We start from the raw sequence: 18,219 nt of genomic DNA on the forward strand, positions 1-18,219 counted from the left end.
GGTAAGATTTTTCAGGAAAAGGGTGCTGGAGTGATAATACGGTGGGTAGGGCATTTGCCTTGCGTGAGGGGGACCCTGAGTTCGATCCCTGGCATCGAACTAAGTTCCCTGAGCTTGGTAGGAGTAGTTCCTGAGTGCAGAGCCAGGAGTAACTCCTGCGCATCGCCGGGTGTGCCCTCCTCCCCCCAAATATTGTTCAGGAAAGACTGTGGAAGAGCGTCTTGGTTAGGGGAGTGGATGCAGGAGACACATAGGAAACACACTCATGTACATAGGAGACACACGCATGTACATAGGAGACAACTCATGTACATAGGAACACACGTGATTTCTCAGAATGGCAGAGCAAGAGAAACACCGCCAGCGTGACTGGAAGGGAGAGGCAGGATGACAACAAAGGCCCCCAGACTCCCCACGTTCTAGTCGAAGAAGAGGCTGCTAGAGCTGCAAGAGGGGGCACCCGGGGGAGCCTGGGCCCAGGGCGGAGCTGGAGCCACAGAGAATCGTCTAAAGTGGAGTCAGATCTGCCGGCAGAGTCTGGGCACCTCCGGACAGTGGCTCCACTTTCCCTCTCATGCCAGACCCGACCCACCCCCACCCCGAAAGGGAACTGCCCGCCACTGCCATCCTGCACCTGCCCACCAAGCACCTGGGAGGAGAGATAACTTGCCTTCCGAGTTTCACAGAGCTATGGGATGTCAGGGACTGAACCCAGGTCTGAACACGACGCAGAGTTGGGCGCCAAGATGCCTGATACCTAGAATCTCACCCTGATTTAGATGGCAGCCTCTCTTATTAGATCCTCTGCTAACCCCGCGAGACGGCTCTGTCCTGGCCCAGACCCCCGCGCCTACCCGGGCCGGCCCCAGCCCTTCCCTTCTGCAGAGGTGGACGAGGCATGGGGGATGGGGGGAAGTAGGTGGGTTCCTCTCTCTGCCCCCCCGCCCCGTATTCCGCTTATTTATTTTGGTTTTGTGGCCACACCGGCAATGCTCAGGGCTCATTCCTGGCAGGGCTCAGGGGACCATATGGGATGTCAGGGACTGAACCCAGGTCTGCTGCATGCCAGGCAAGTGCCCTCCCCGTTGTATTATCGCTCCGGCCCCCATCCTCTCCTGCCGCCCCTTCCCCCCTGCAGCCTAAGGTGACCAATGGGCGCCAGCCAGTGGGGACACCGTTGTCACCACTGTCCTAGGCCCAGCACTGCCCCCGTCAACCTCCAACAATGCCAGTTGCGGGAGGGGCACTAGGACCCTGGGGCCCGTGGTCTGAGGAGCAAGTCCATCATCCTTCCTATTAGTGTCACATTTGGAGGGGCTGAAATTTCAGAGCCTTTGAGCTGGTCCGACAAAGTGGCAGCCCTGGGCCCGGGCCACTGACCCTGCTCCCTCTGGCGCAGAGGCGGCTCTGCGTGACCGAGTCTATTTCTCCGTGCCTGCGGGCACGCTCGGGGCAGACACTGAGGCCCGGGTGCGGGAGGGCAGCAGGCTGCCCAGGCCCAGATGGTCAGTGCAGAGAGAAAAGGAGAACGTGGCTGCAAAGGAAAGGGCCTGGCAGGGACGGCTGGGCTGAGCAGGGCCCACGGGCAGGGGGGCAGGGGAGGGGAGGCCCGGGCAGGGGCGGGCACTGCCAGGTGGCCTTGAAAAGACGCCGCTGGCTCTCGGATGCCAAGAGGGTTTGGAGCTGCTGGGTCGGGCGGGCAGCGTGGGGGGCAGCAGAGGGGAGAGACCCCGAGGGAAGCCGGAATCGGCCAACTAGAAAGGAACACGACACCCCAGCCCAGGGGTGTCCTCAGCCTGTAGGACACAGATGGCCCGCGGCGCTGCTGGCCAGGGAGGAAGAACGGTCCTGCGTCCATCCTCAGAGCAAGACCCGGGCCACTCACAGGACGCCTGGGAAAATAAGAATTGCCAGCGACGTTTTCCTTGACTTTTTATTATAAGCGTGTTTCCGATTTTGTGACTGTGAAGCAATGATAGATTCACAGCTGTGTTTAAATCCTGTCTCACTGTCACAAAAAAAAAAAAAATCACCCCCGACAGGGGCAGAGGCGTGGGACAGTGAGGAGGAACATCACCCCCTGAAGGCTGTGGCCCCCCTACCCGCCGCAGGGCACCCTGAGGAGTCTAGGCAGTGAGGACAGTGCTGGCAACTGTCTAACTAACGCCGCCTCTGTGCAGAGGCCGGAAGTGAAAGCAACAGGCCACCAGCTCAACTGAGAGGCGCTTGGGAACCCGCCCCCAGAAGCCCCCTGGAAAAACTCCTAAAATACAAGATAACAGAGCTAAGACGGGGAAGCAGGGGTGGGGGTGGGGTGGAGGGGGCTAAGGGTCAATGTGGAGACCGCTGAGAGCGGGGGATGCATTTAGACATCTGTGAGTGTCCAGCTGTGGATCAGATGGTGACCCAGCCCGCAGCTGAGGGAGGGGGTTATGGTGCAGGGGGTGGGGGGGGGGGCGCTGCTGCCCAGGCTGAGAGCCAAAGGGCAGCCCTGCCAGCTTCCTGGTTTTGCCTCTTGGATTCAGGTGTCGGGAGCGTTTCAAGACTGAATCTCATCAAAGCCGTTTGAGCTTCAGGAAGCCCGCCCCTTTGGAAGGGTTTCTTGTTATTCTGTGAAATATCACCTGTGACTCTGCAGCAAGGCCAGCGCTCACAGCATCCTCTTCATCCCAGCGGGAAAGAGCGAGTTGCTTCACGCAGCTCGCCCGCCCGACTGGCTTAGGGGTCCTCTCTCCGTGAGCGCTGTGTAGTCCCCGTTAGAGCCCAGGGCTGGCGGCTTAGAGACCCGCGTGGAGACCCCGTGGCTGGAAGCAGGCGGGAGCTTAGACCTGGCTGTGCCCCGCCTCCGGCTGGTCCGAGATTTAGTCTCAGCCACCGAAAGCCAACGCTGGCATTAGCACTGGTTAAGGGGTCTCAAGGTGGCCTGGCGCCGGAGGCCCTGACCAGCAGGGGGCTGCAATCTCCCGTTGCCTGAGTCTGGATGGCTCCATCGCCACCTGCGCCAGGGCCTCCGTGCCAGGCGGGGAAGAGGCGGGCACGCGGCAAGGAGCCTGGACATTTCCTGGCTTGGCTGCCGCTGGCCAGAGGACCCTGGGCTGGTAGCTAAGTGCTCTGAGAGCCTGAGGAGGGCCTGGAAGCTCAGCATGAGGGCGGGGTCAGCTGCCGGGAGGGAGTGTCTGGGTTCCCCTGGAGGTTGCTATGGGCTCACCCGCGGCTGCTGCAGCTGAAACATGCTGGGGGTCCTCCCCTTCCACAGTCTGGCAGACGGGGCACCATCCGGGGGGCACCATCCGGGGTCGGTTCAGCCAGAGCCAGCCCCCAGGTCTGCCCCCACCTCTCCAGCACAGGCGTGATCTTGACCTAACACTGCAAAGAGCCAGGGTTTCGAGCAAAGCTACAATGTAACTTTTCAGACAAATGAAAGCGTGGGGGTGGGGGACACGGCTGCAGGTGGAGCATCCCCACCCCACCCCGGCTCCGCTTCCCTCTCCTCTTTCCAGAAGCAAGGGCATGGTCGCCTCATTAATCACCCCCTCACCCCCTGGTACAGATATTCGTGCGCTCACATGCACGTGGTCAGAAGCTGCTTTTCCAGCTGGGGAGCCGGCTCAGAGCTCAGGGCTGCATACTTTGCATGAGGGAGCCCTGGGTTCGAGTCGAGACCCTTGTGAGCCCCTGACACCGCTTAGGTGTGCCACCCCCCCCCCCCAACCTTGGCCGGAGATGGGGTGCAGGGAGGCGAGGGCCAAGTGCTCTGATGCTGGGACAGAAGTCTCATGTTAGTTTTTTTTTTTTTGCTTTTTGGGTCACACCCAGCGACGCACAGGGGTTACTCATGCCTCATGCACTCAGGAATTACTCCTGGTGGTGCTCGGGGGACCGTATGGGATACTGAGAGTCGAACCCGGGTCAGCTGCATGCAAGGCAAATGCACTGCCCGCTGTGCTATTGCTCCAGCCCCAGAAGCCTCATGTTTGCAGAAAATGTAGTGCTGAGATGACAGGGTGACCTCCAGAATACTGATGCTGATCTCGGCAGATCCCTGATCTGTCCAAAGAGACCTCAGGGCAGCCGGGAGCACGAAGACAGGCTACGGAGGGAGCAGCGAACCCCAGGAACCACCCACACGCAGCCCACACCTTCCTGAGCACCCCCAGGAATGTCACTCGTTTGGTCAGCAGCTGTCAGAAGTTGGGTTCAAAGGCCTGGACTCTGGTTGCAATGAAGCTCTCTTATCTGGGTCACCTCAGACAAGTTCTTAGAGTCTGAATTAAATCTATATTTTATGTTGAATTAATTTTACTGGTTTGGGGGGCATGGTGGTGCTCAGGGTGATTCCTGGGTTGGCATGCAGTACTCTGAAGATTCTCTGAAGAAACTGAACCCATTTATACAAACACCAGTGGCTCTCGTGTATCACCATCTTAATAATACATGGTATTTTAAGACAATTTTTTTTGCCAGTCTGAGGCAAATTTCGCATCACTGTGGCTTTATTTGCATTTCCCTCTGCCACGGGAGGAGGGTTGATGCTTCTAATCCTCAGTCATTTATCTATCTTTGCCCAAGAATTGCCAGCTTAGGACTTTCTAGAAGTTCTCCACCCCCTCCCCCATCCCTCCACACACCTTAATCTCTAGTCTATTTCACTTTTGAATTTTTAAATCAAGTGTGAGGCCTCCTGCCTGCCAAGCAGTTCTCCGCCCACAGGACGGAGCCATGTCTGAAACCAGCGGAGTCTACCCTGCTTGTCCCCAGAAGGCTCTCGGCCCCGTGAGGAGCTCCCTGCCAACAGGTTCAGGCTCCTCCTACCTCTGTCTCATCAGGAGGTTGAATGCATGTGTCCTGGGGACAGAGTGATGAGGTGGCAGAGACAGGGATCCCGGGGACAGGTGACCACGTGACGAATGTCAGACACCCACCCAGAGCCAAGGCTGCCAGGTCCTGGCGGCTCCTAGACCCCCAATTTCCAAAATAAAGTTACAGGATACCCCCATTCAGGGCCTCCCAGGTGTGTTTTTTTCCCTGCGGGGGGGGGGGGGGAGGGCACACCCCGCCACACCCAGCCCAGCCACTCCATGCTCGGGGATCACCTGGTGATGCTCAGGGTACTGAGCTGGGAGCAGTCCCCGCACAGGCCCTGCACTGCATCCTGCAAAGCCACGTTCCTCCCTGCCAACGCTGACGGACTATCTGGCTGGTGAAGTTTTATCTGAGGGCCTAGGCAGCTCGTGGCTCGTGCACACTGCCCTGGGCTCTCCTGGTCCTTTCTCTCAGCCACGGCTAACGGACTGCTAGAGCCCCTCATTCCCGAGTACCTGACTATTCTGAGGGAAAACAAAACTGTTCTTGGCTGGGGTACAGGGGATCCGTACCAGATGCAAAAAGGCTCCTGGCGGGTGACCCCGGAGTTAGGCTCCTCTGTGGTCCCACCGAGGCAGGGAGAGTGGCTCGAGGCGGCAAGACAGAGCAGAGACCCAGGTCTGGGCAGTGACACCTCCATGGAAGGAGCGGGAGGGGGCGGGGCCCATCTGAGTTCAAGGTCAAGTTCAAGGCTGAAGGTGACAAGTGCTGGGCACGGGCAGGGGGTGGCACTAGGCTGGTGGTGAATGGGCGCCAGCCCCACGACAGCAAGCACAGAGGTGCAGGCCCATGCCAGGAGTGTGACCACCAGGACGGGCGGGCAGCGGGAGGCCTGTAGGAGCCCCCACTCCCGAAGGAGAGGCCGCGGGGCACGGCCTCCAGGAGCATGCTCTCCCCCATCAGCTGGCGCGGATCACAGCAGCAATCAGGGGAACCACACGGGCAGGGCCGGATGGTCTCTGATGTGGGCACGGGCACACCCCCCAGAGCGACCAGACCCAGGTGTTGCTGGGAAGACGGAGGAGACAGTGGAACAGAAACAAGTGAATGTCCCTGCAGGTCTCCAAGAGGATGTTTCATCCCTGAAACAGAGACAAGTGGGACCTCCACGATCCTGATTTAGGATTTTTTTTTTTAATCAACTAAGTAGCAAAAAAGAGATAAAGACTAAATAATTTTACAAGAACTACAAAGACATACAGCAGGAAGGAAATTAAGGCACCGACAACATGGGGGCCAATGTGCTCCTAGAGGCAGGGGACAGGGTGAACGCTGGGTGCACAGGACGGCAACGGTGATGGTGGGCGAGTGAATGTCGCTGTGCCTGGAGGGGGGAGGGGCCCGCCTGCCGCTCTGGAGGGGACAGAGACCCTGACGCCGACATACATGGATGCTTCTCAGAGGCACACGACAGCAGCGATTTGAAATGTCGAAAGCAAAAACAGAAGGGAAGAAGACAGACTCCTAGAAATCAACTCGATTTCAAAACAGGCCAGGCTTATAAATGGATGAACATGGAGAGTCCCGGGCTGAGCGGAATGAGTCAGAAGGAGAGAGAGGGGCAGACACTGAAGGACTGCATTCATCTGTGGGATGAAAGTAAACGTAACAGGAGATGATACCCAAGGGCAGTAGAAACAAGGGCCAGGAGGACTGGTCCACGGCTGGAAGCCTGCTTCAAGTGCTTGGGGAGAAGGCAGTTGGGAGGGAGAAGGGACCAGTGTGACAATGACAGTGGTAAATATTCACTCTGAATGAGAGCTGCATGCTGCAAATAGGTAAAGGAACAAAGATGATAACCTCTCAGTATCTGTACTGCAAACCATAGTGCCCAAAAGACAGAGAGAGAGAGAGAGAGAGACAGACAGACAGACAGACAGTAGGATACACAGAGACAGAGAGACAGAGAGACAGAGAGAGGTGCCTGCCATAGAGGCAGGCTGAAGGGGGGCAGTGGCAGGAGGGAAGCTGGGGTCAGTACACTAGTGAAGGGACGGGTGTTGGAACACTCTCTGACTGAAACCCAATCATAAAAACCCTCTAACTGTGCATCTCACTGTGATTCAATAAAAATACATTTTATAAAAATGGGACCGGGGGCGGGAGCGATAGTCCAGTGGGTAAGGTGCTTCCCTTGTGCAAGGCCAACCCGGGTTTGATACCTGGCACCCCAGACGTTCCCCAGAGCCTTCCAGGAGTGACCCCTGAGCACGGAGCCAGGAGTAAGTCCTGAGCACAGCCGGGTGTGCTTCCCATCTTCATCCAGAAAAACAGATAAAATAAATAAAAGTTATAAAACTGGGCCCAGGGATGTAGCTCAATGGTAAGTGCTTTTGCCTTGCATTTGTGAGATTCTGGGTTGGATCCTTGGTGTGTGTGCGCGCGTGCGCGCGCGCGCGCGCACACACACACACACACACACACAGGGATCTGTTGGAATAGTTTACCAATGAGTATGAAAACATTGCATATTTGTTTAAAATGCAGGTTCTACACATTGTATCTGTTTCTGCGAGAAGGGTATGAGGATTCAGTTAATTAGATCTCAGAGGTTCTAATGCTGGCGGTCTGCATCCAGCACCCTGGGTGCCATGTAATCGATGCATTAAATAACAAAGCAATAGCTTGATTTGGTAGGCATATTGAGAACTTTGGATTTGTTCAAAAGAAAATAGATAACCTTTTGAAATACCACAGAGCATTTATAAAAATGATCAGACAGACTACAAACAAAACTTCAAAAATTTTCCCCCAGAATTAGAAAATTAGCCTCAAATCATAGAACTGTAGCGTCATCTTCCCGTTGTTCATCAGTTTGCTTGAACGGGCCCAGTAACATCTCCACTGTGAGACTTGCTGTTACTGTGTTTGGCCTATCGTATATGTCATGAGGAGCTTGCCAGGCTTTGCGGGTGGTACACTCTTGGTAGCTTGCCAGGCTCTCCGAGAGGGGCAGAGGAATTGAACCCGGGTCGGCAGCGTGCAAGGCCCTACCTGCTGTGCTATCACTCCAGCCCACCTCGAATCACAATACATAAAAATATGAAAACAAAAGGCTAGCAAAATTCCCCTCCCCAGAAACCAAAGAGACAAACAACAAAACCCTTGTAAACTAAAAAAATAAATAAATAAAAAAAAAATAAAAATTATCAGTAAAAATACTACAGACATAGAAAAATGTGTGGGATAAGAACAAAGCAGTATTTGGAGTAAAATTCATCATCTTAAACTTGCCAATTAGAGAACAAGACTGTCACCTGCTGAAAATGATCAGCTCTGGCCTTTTGAGATGAACGGGAAGTAGGTGATGGTGGCCATGCCCAGGACATGCGTCCAGAAGGGGTTCACCTCGTCCCGGGAATGGCACTTGGACTTTGGTGATGGAGCTGATGAGGCTTACAGACATTTAGGGGTTAGAGAACAATTATAAACTGGTGTCAAATGACATTTTAATTAAAAAAAAATTAAGGGCTGGGGAGATGGCTCAAAGGGCTAGACTCCAAGCTGTGCAAGTGGAGTCCCTGGGTCTTAACCCTGGTACCACCTGCCTGACCCCTTCCCTGCACCAGGAGTGGCCCCTGGCACCAGATATGGCCCCCCAAAATTAAGTTTTAAAAAACAGGACTGAAAATGCATGAAGTAAAGATTTAACTCTAGAAATCAGGTTATGGGTGTGGAGCGATAGTATAGTGGGTAGGGTGCTTGTCTTGGACGTGGCCGGCCCGGGTTGGACCCCTGACATCCCATACAGTCCCCTAAGTACCACCAGGAGTGATTACTGAGTGCAGGGCCAGGAGTAAGCCAGAGCACAACCGGGTGTGACCTCAACCACCCCCCTCACTCCCCCAAAATTAGAAACCGGGTTCTAGGGTGGGATGGGAGAAGAACCAGAGCAATGGATTAAACGGAAAAGCTTGAGTAGGAAATCCAGCTCAAAGTGAAACGAGGCCCTGAAAGAGGAAACGAGGAGTAGGGGAGTGGACGCGTACGCGATGACCCGAAGGAGGCGTGCAAGACCAGTCAAGCGAGAAGCTGGGGGTGCTGTGTTGTAGACGAGATGTTACACGCCTGACCCAAAACCCCGTTCTCCGGAAACCGAGACAGTCGAAGGAGATGTTGGAAGAAATAATTGGAAGAAATGGAATGACGGTTCTCGATGCTGTCAGCCTGGCTTTGTCATTAAGGTGAAAAAGGCTTTTCTAAGCCGAAGCCGGGCAGTGACTCAGCTTTCGGAACCGGCTCTGGTGGACAAAGGATTCAGCCGGCCCCTCCCACCCCCCTGCCTGGCCCTCTCAGGCCTGGAGTGCCTCTCAGCATGCTCCAGCCGAACCCTCACAGGCCCTCACTGACTCCACATGGCTCAGATGGCCTCGCGCCCCCTGCCCAGGGCCGCTCTCCTTCGGGCTCAGCTGTCCAGGTGGGCATCTCGGATGCATTTGGGACACCTGATGGTTCTGGGTACCTGGGAAGGACGGGAGGCCCTTCCCCTGTGTCAGAACCAACAAAGCTTTCCCGGTCCACACTAGTGGTCTGGAGGTCAGATCTGGCCAGTGGGCACGGTCTGGGCTACAGAACATTCTGGATTAGTGGCCCGCAGAGGACTCGGGAGGAAGGATGCTCCAGGAAATTCAGTCTCACCACAGCGGCGCAGGCAGTGCAGGGGTGTGGCTGCTTCCGCGGGAACCGCGGGCTGCGACCACCCCAAGGGCCTCACTCATGTTATTGCAAATCCACTGGCGCTCACTCGTGAGAAATTTTCACATCACCTTGGGCATTTAGATGTAAGAGACAGATATGCAATTCAATACTTAATGATCAAACAAATAATAATAATAATAAAGGGGTTGGAGTAATAGCACAGCGGGTCGGGCCTTTGCCTTGCACGCAGCCAACCCAGATTCGATTCCCAGCATCCCATATGGTCCCCCGAGCACTGCCGGAGTAACTTCTGAGTTTCTGAGTCCATGAACCAGGAGTAACCCCTGTGCATTGCTGGGTGTGGCCCAAAAAGCAAAAAAAAAAAAAAGCTAGAACAAAAAGTCTAGGGTGGTGGGAGGTGCCACCCAGAGGCACTCAGGGCTTATTTCTGGCAGGGCTTGGGGACCCTTGTTGGTGTCAGGGATTGATCCCAAGTCTGTGGCAAGCAAGGCAAGCACCTTACCCACTGGACTGTTGCTTGGGCCCAAAAGACTCCCAAATTAAAAAAAAATGTCACACAACTCCACACGGGGCTGAAACCCACACCTTACCAAGCTAGGATGGGAAACACTCCGTCCCGACAAAGCCAGGATGGGAAATACTCCGCCCTGAGTTTCACGGTCCAGCTCCACGAGTGACCCTCATCAAGCTGCCAAGGCACCCCATCGTTCCCGCTCCACAGCTCCTGGAGTGCGTGCGTGACACCTCCAATTTCCCAGGCCTGTCAGCCCCGCAGGATCACAGCCAATCTAACGGGAAAGGGGCACCGAAGCCTGCGAGGCTTAATGAGAGAAAACGCCAACACGGAGGGTTCAGCCAGCACCAACCAGCCCGGAAAGCCTCAGCGACGTTAGCCGCTCCGTTGTCAGCGAGAACGGCGGCCGCAAATTGTCTTTTATTGATCTATTTTCTGATGATTCCATTTGCCTCTGTGTTGTAACAAATGATATAAAGTACACTGATCGGGTCTGCTAAGGGGGCAGGCTGGGGTGGTGGTGGGGACCCGGAAGGGGGGGAGGGAACCCGGGTGCTGGGACTGGCAGAGGAATGCTGAATGTCTGAAATAACTACATGATAAACAACTCAGTAAATCACTGTGTTACAATAAAAACAACAACAACAACAACAACAAAGTAAGAATAAGAGAAAATCCTTGGGGCTAGAGCAATAGCACGGCAGGTAGGGCGTTTGCCTTGCACGCGGCCAACCCGGGTTCGATTCCCAGCATCCCATATGGTCCCCTGAGCACCACCTGGAGTCATTCTGAGTGCAGAGCCAGGAGTAACCCCTGTGCATCGCTGGGTGTGACCCAAAAAAAAAAAAAGAGAGAGAAAATCATCATTTTAATTGGCACCAGGAGCCAGGAACCAAACCTGGGAAGTACTGGGAGCAGTACTTCAGGGTCTGAGCTCCGTCTCTCACACGCACACACTCTATCAGTTGCTCCCATGCTGGCGCATAGGTTGGGAAATACTGTCACCAGGATCCTCACTCGGGGCCATGAGGACTGAACTTTGGGCTGCCCAGGGCTCATCACCGCTGGTCCATCCATGCTCCCTCACTGGCCGCTTCAATCAATCAACTGCTCCATTCACTTGGGAACAAAGACTCGATTCTAAGGCCTGGGGAGCGGGGAGCGAGCAGGGCCACCGCCATAGCCATGGGGAAGCTCAGTGCTGTGGCCAGGAAGGGCACAGACTGGAAGGGACAGTCCAGGGGTGAGAGGAGCGGAGTCTCACGAGGCCACTGCCCCTTGGGGCTCTGCAGTATGGAATGCCTGCCCGGAGGGTCGGACTGCAGAGCAAACATCTCACGCCCCCTTCTTGTCACAGGGGAGGAAAAGGAGGACTCCAAGAGAACACGGCTCCATGCAATGCCCCCTGCCCTGCCCCTCAACACACACCCCACCCTGGACGCACCCCAGGCCCAGCCACTGCTCCTTCTTCTCAGAGCAAGAGCCACCTGGCGGCATCTTGTGTGGGAACCACAGGCTCTATGCCTGCAGTGGGGTTTCAGCGTCGCACAACGGGGCATGGTGGGGAGCGGGGCAAACGGGAGGAGGCACACGTCGAAGACAAGCCTTAGTTCAAAATGAAACAGAAGCAACGGGGCTGGGGAGGCCAGGCTCTCGTCCCGCACCCCCACCCCCACCCCTGGTTCAGATCTCTGGCCACCATCCGTGGCCCCCTGAACACCACCAGGGGCCCCTCCTGAGCAGAGAGCAAGAAAAAGCCCCTGCAGGTTTTGTGGGGTGTGGCCCAACCCCTCCATCCCGCAAACGAACCCAAAGCTGGAAGTGACGCCAGGACCGTCCTCTGTCCTCTGCGCTCCCTGCCCTCTCTGGATTGTTTTCCTTGGGTTTCAGGCATCTTTTGCTTTTTTTTTTTTCTTTTTGGGTCACACCCAGCAGGGCTAGAGGGATAGCACAGCGGTAGGGCGTTTGCCTTGCACGCGGCCCGGCCCAGCCGAGCCCGGGTTTGATTCCTCCGCCCCCCTCGGAGAGCCCGGCAAGCTACCAAGAGTATCTCGCCCACACAGCAGAGCCTGGCAAGCTCCCTGTGGCATATTCGATATTCCAAAACAGTAACAAGTCTTACCATGGAGACGTTACTGGGCCCACTTGAGCAGATTGATGAACAACGGGAGGACAGTGCATAGATAGTGGTCACACCCGGCAATGTACAGGGGTTGCTCCTGGCTCTGCACTCAGGAATTAGTCCTGTCAGTGCTCAGGGGGCCATATGGGATGCCAGGGATCGAACCAACAGCAAGGCCAACGCCCTCCTGCTGTGCCATCGCTCCAGCCCCTCAGGCATCTTTTGAACCTGATCAAAGTCACCAAGATATGAAACCTGTCTACATTTCTAATCATGCCTTAATGCAAACGGCACAAAATTAAAAGTCACCTCTTTATAGGCACAAGAACAACAAGAAAATGATTTTGTGGAAATGCCGATTTCCTAAAATGTAAGGATTTCCTTTGCTTCTGTTACAGTATGCTGAACAGGATCCGGTCCACCCTGAGACCCACAGCCCAGGCGCTGGGTAGAGGCTGATCCATGCTACAGGCGGGGTTGCCGGGAGACTTTGTACTCCGCACCTTTCATTTAGTCCATTTTCATCTTAGTGTGGGCTAAGGTCCCGGAGGCAGGGGTGGAGCCCCTTTCTAGTCCTGTAATTTGGTCTTTAAATAGTTTTATTTAGAGAAATAGGGGGCCGTGGGGCTGAGGATGCACATATCTGGGTTAGGTGCAGACAGGTCTTCAGGAGAGAGAGAGTGCGCTGCTGTTCTTTTCTTTCTTTCTTTCTTTCTTTCTTTCTTTCTTTCTTCTTCTTTTTTTTTTAAAAATAAACCTGTTTCCATGAGTTCCTGTTGCTGTTCTGACCTTACAGTTATTTGATTATGACAGGATGTGATGCATTATGTAGGAAAAATTTTAATTTTATTTGGTGGGGAGAGTGTTGGATCACACCTGGCTATGCTCAGGGGGTACTCCTGGCTCAGTGTTCAGGGGTCACTCCAGGCCGTGCTGGGGATCGAACCCCGGCCTTCTGCACACAAAGACTACTCCAGCCCGCTGACAGAGCTCCTCAGCCCCACGCACTGGGGATTTTAAAACATTTCTTCTTTTACAGTGCCCAGGCCTATGCCACCAAGACGGTCTTGTCTCAAACTTCCCACGTGGTGGAGGCAGACCTGAGTCTCCAGCCCTCTGGCTCTGAAACAGCCCGTTTGGCTACTCGTAAAACTCGGGCTCCCTCCGAGCTATACGTTCACTTAACAAGGAGACTGAAACCACACGCGTGAAGCAGATGCTCTGGGCGGCCCTCAGGCATGCTGAGCTCTACGTTTCCCCTTTTCCTCCCGACCCCTCTCCCCAGAGAAGCTCACAGTGCTCCTGTGAGCACCCACAACCCCCTGAGTTGGTCTTGACCTTTTCCTTTGAGTTTCCCCTCTCACGGTCAGTCCCCCAGGTCAGCCTTGGTGACATACAAGCCAAAGTTCTCTCAGTGCTGCGAGGCTCTGGGTCTTTTCCCCACCTTCGGGCCGAGCTGACGGATGTCCACCTGGCCCCCTGGCCAGCACAACGCCAGCACAGTCCAGCACACACGGGCCCAAACCAGGTTGGTGCGGCCGGGCCTGCGGTCAGGGGCCTGGGGGAGGCCGGGTTTGGGCTCTGCGGACCCCCTGTCAGCCTCCCCATGCCTCCTGCACCCCCTTGGCCTCCCTGTGTCCCCTGCACCCCCGTCAGTCTCCCCGTGTCCACTGCGCCTCCTTGGCCTCCCCGTGTCCTCCTGAGGCAGAGAAACATGTGGACTCACCTGGGGGCTGACTGGTGACCGCCATCCCTCAGCACCTGACTGCCCCTTTGGGGGGTTCTAGCCCTTCAATACATCACACAGATAGTGTGGCCAGCAGGGTCAGCCTCTGAGCTCAGAAGCCGCATCCCCTGTCCTGGAGGCGGGGCCCGGCCAGGCGTTTCAGCGGACGCCGGGTCCTGGGCACAGCCATGTCCCTCCCCCAGGGTCTCGAGGCCGCGAGCGCCTTACCATCACATCCCGCAGGGTCAGGAGGGCCCTTTCTCCGTCGGGGCTGCCAGGGGGCTCGGGGCGGCCCTGCGTGCTCAGGAGGTTAAAGTCACACGGCCTGGCACTGGGAGATCCGCTGCCCTAGGGGAACACAGAGAACGGGTGAGGTCCAAGCCACCATTTATTGCATCTCTCAGGGCACAGCCTCAGCTCTGCAAACAGTGCTCAGAGCACCGGCATGGGGAGGCGGTCACAGCATGGGGCTGAGGGAAAATGGTGACTTTCTCAGGCACAAGGGATGCTGTAAGCCGGTGGATGGAAAAGCACAGAAACAAATAATTTTACACCAGGCCACCTGTGTGCAGAGGCCACGTGCTGGCATGTGACCTGCACTAACCCCTCCCTACACCCCCGACGTCTCTGCCGCTGCTGCACATGAGTGGCCGAGCCCTGCTGGGGGCAGGTGCAGGGCTGGGGAGGCTGCTGAAACAGAGGCCAGGGGGCTGGAGGATGGGACAGCGGGGAGGGCGTTTGCCTTGCACGAGGCCGACCCGGGTTTGATCCCCGGCATCCCATATGGTCCCCCGAGCACCGCCAGGAGTGATTCCTGAGTTCAGGACCAGGAGTAACCCCTGTGCATCGCCAGGAGTGCCCTCTCCCCCGCAAAATAAAAAGAACAGAGGCCACTGAGTCAGCAGTGCCGCTGCCCCCACCCTTGGGTGGCACCCTCCAGGGCATGGACTGTGGCAGACCCGTGCATGGCAAACCGCACCCAGGAGCCCAAGGCTGCAACGGGCCCTTCCTGGCTCCTTGTATCAGCAAGTCGTGGCCGCGCGAAGACACAGATGCTTTCCGACTGTCTGTGCGGGAACACGGGGTGGGAAGGCAGCTGGGAAGAACGCCCCCACGGCTCCCCGTCACGGCCACCCTCTCGGGCACTGAGACCCCAACGGGAGGCAGGGCCAGGCCGTAGCCCCAGCACCCAAACGGGCCATCCTCAGGGACACCCGGAAGATTCAGGTTTCACCTGGGCGGTTTTCTACCCAGCTTTCGGAGTAATGATTTCCAGGTCAGTGGGATTAGGGGGATTTTTGCCCCTTTTATATCATTTGGGTTCTTAAATGGCCTCGAGGGGAGGTGAGAGATAGTTTAGTCATAGGAAAGTGTAAAACGAGTTTCCTTCGTAGTGCTACAGAGAGGCTGACACACCTTGTGGGGGGCGGGGGGCTCCCTGGAAGGGCCACTCCCCGTGATACTCAGGCCAACCACGCAGTTCAAAGCTAAAGACTGGGGACACTGGGGTTCCCCAGGCCATGTCAAGCACCCCCAGTGGGTCAGATCTCTTTAAAGCACTGCAAGTTAGGGAGGAAGGAAGGAAGGAAGGAAGGGAGGGAGGGAGGGAGGGAGGGAGGGAGGGAGGAAGAAGGGAGGGAAGGAGGGAGGGAAGAAAGGGAGGAAGGGAGGAAGGAAGAAAGGGAGAGAGGAAGGAGGGAAAGGAGGAAGGGAAGGAGGGAAGGAAGGGACTCTGAACAAAACCCAGCACCTACAGCAGCCCTGCCCTGCTCAGGGTGCTGCTGGGGTGCGGCTGCCACCCTCCTGCCCACCCACCCCCTCCACCTTACTGTCTGCTGCATCTGACCGTGAGCGAGCCCAGTCTCATGTCACCGCGCTTGCTGTTCCCTCTGCCTGAATGCTGTTCCCGCTGCTCCTCCCCCACCAGGTCTCAGTGGCACTGCACACGCCCAAGGAATCCAGGAGGAGAGTCACCCGGGAGCTGCCCGGCTCGGGCCTGCCAGGGCCTTGGGGGAGCAGGGCGCCCCTCCTGGCCGGCCTCTGTGTGGGGCCGGGTGCCAGGGCACGTGGGGGCAGGAGCAGGTGAGGCGTCCTACCTGTGCACAGTTCTCGGAGGCATCCCTGGCCCTGGTGGCCACGTCCCCGCGGGGCTCAGCGTCCTCGGAAGGGTCCAGTGGGGGCTCGATGTGCAGCCGCGAGCCGGCCTCCGTTCGGATCTGCACTGACTTCTGCGAACAGGCCAGCACCAGCGGCCGTCAGCGTGGGGGTCCCGGGGGTCACTCAGGGCCAGCCCGAGCCGCACCTGCTCGTCCCCACAAGGCCCCCGTGTGACAAGGGGCTCGTGGGAAGTCACCCTGTGGGGTCTGTGCCACCAACGTCCGAGAGCAAGAGACGCCAATGTCCTGTGTCCTCTGCCCTCACCCTGGTCCCGCCCTCTCCCCTCCACCCTGACCTTTCACCTCTGACCCTTACCCTCTTTCCTGCCAGACTGTTGATGGGATTTGGGGGGGGCTGAGGGCGGCCAGTGGGAAGCTGAGGCAGCCCAGGCCAAAAGCCAGAACCTCCCCGAGTACCCCTCCGGGAGGTGGGGAGTGGGGGGGCCTCATGCCCAGCCCTCACCAGGGGCGGGGATTCAGCACCCCCAAACTCGAGGGGTCCCTGTCATCCTGGGGCTTGCTCAGAAGCCCCTCAGCCAGCCCCGCTCCAGTCCCACTACTTTCACAGGCCCCCACGCCACTGACAGCACAGGGACGTTTGCTCCCCTCATCCTGGAAGCGAGCTCTGGGAAAACTGAGGCAGCAGGCGATGTGTGTGGCTCTGGGCCTGTTTGGGGCAGGGATGACTCCTGAGCAAGGCAGCGCTTAGCGATGCTGCCACCCACAGTCACCAGAGCAGCCAGTGGGCATCACCGTGGCCCCAGCAGGCCGGCTGGGGCTCCCAGGGGCCCATACCCGCCCTCTGCTCCGACCTATGGCAGTGAGGCAGGAGCGCGCCCGGGCTGGGCCCACAGTGGCCTTCGAGAGAACCAGGAAATAAAAGAATTGTTGAAAATCGCTCTCCGAAGGAGAGGGACAAGTGTAGAAGGACCACAATCATTTGCAGGATATAAGATATAGACCGAGGATGAGACTAATATCCACGGCGAGGGCACAGAGGGGCCGGCAGGGCTGGGCAGTGGTTGGAAGCTGCCCCGGGAGAGTGTGGGAGGCGTGGGCAGTTAGGAGAGAGAAGGGGCCAGCAGGACAGTAAGAGTCGGAAACGAGCATTTTGGACAGGAACTGGGAGTTGAAAGTAGGATACACGCGATAGTCTTTCATCTCTATATTGCAAAGCATAAGGGCCAAAAGGGGAGACGGAGAGGGAGAGAGAGAGAGAGAGAGAGAGAGAGAGAGAGAGTGCCTGCCACAGAGGCAGACTGGGGAAGGGGGTGAGAAACTAGGACCATTGGTGGTGGGAAATGTCACTGGTGAGGGGACGGGTATTGGGACATTATATTACTGAAACCCAATCATGAACAACTTTTTTTTTTTTTTTTTTCCCCTTTATTTTATTTTATTTTTTTTAAAGTTGTAGATTTACAATTTTTTGTGCTTTGGTTTCAATTATACAATGATCAGATACCCATCCCTCCACCAGTGCCCATTTTCCACCACCATGGATAATATCCCTCCCACCCCCATCCCCCATCCCCCCTGTCTCTGTGGCAGGGCAATCCCCTGTGTTCTCTCTCTCCTTTTGGGTGTTGTGGTCTGCAAAAATGAACAACTTTGTAAATGTGTTTATCACTGTGATTCAATTAAAAATATTAAAAAAAGAAAATCTCTCTCTCACACACACATACACACACACACACACAGAGGTTGGGCCAGCGATGATTCTAGAAAAGACCCTGGAGACTGGAGAGGGAGCTTGGCAGCTGTTGGGGTGAGGGCAGAGGCCAGGGCCGGGGCAGAGGTAGTGGGATCCTCACAATGCCCTCACCCCAGCAGGCAGTGCTGTTTCGGGACCCCCCAGGTCTGCTCCACCTTCCTCCATCCCGGCCTCGGTGCTCTGCCGGTCCCCTGGGGGCGTCTGCCCGTGCCAGGGGGAAGATGGAAAGGCAGGAAGCTGGGGGCTCCTGAGGCAGGAGTCAGGACGACCCTCGGACCCGGGCACCTGAGCCTGCACGCCCACCCGCCCCAGTGAGGCCCCCACTGAGGCAGGAGTGTGAGGCCTGGTGGGGCTGGGGGGCTCCTGCCTAGGGGGAAACCGCTGGTTGCAGCCTCGGGGGAAACCGTCCCCCCATCCCCCGTCCACCCTGATGGAAAACCTCAAGGGCACTGGGGCATGGAGCAG

At 56.7% G+C, this 18,219-nt stretch overlaps 1 protein-coding gene across 1 annotated transcript in view; it reads right to left on the bottom strand.

Annotated features, from left to right (window-relative positions):
• Positions 1-18,219, bottom strand: part of KATNIP (katanin interacting protein) — a 107,503-nt gene that overhangs the window by 45,379 nt on the left and 43,905 nt on the right. Inside the window, exons 6-7 of the mRNA XM_056138799.1 lie at positions 15,981-16,112; positions 14,113-14,232 (exon numbers count right to left, since the gene is read on the bottom strand). Coding sequence (XP_055994774.1) covers positions 14,113-14,232; positions 15,981-16,112 — 252 coding nt within the window. The remainder of the gene's footprint in view (positions 1-14,112; positions 14,233-15,980; positions 16,113-18,219) is intronic.

This window comes from Sorex fumeus, unplaced genomic scaffold (assembly GCF_029834395.1).
Source record: "Sorex fumeus unplaced genomic scaffold, SorFum_2.1 ptg000130l, whole genome shotgun sequence".
Taxonomy (NCBI): Eukaryota; Metazoa; Chordata; class Mammalia; order Eulipotyphla; family Soricidae; genus Sorex; species Sorex fumeus.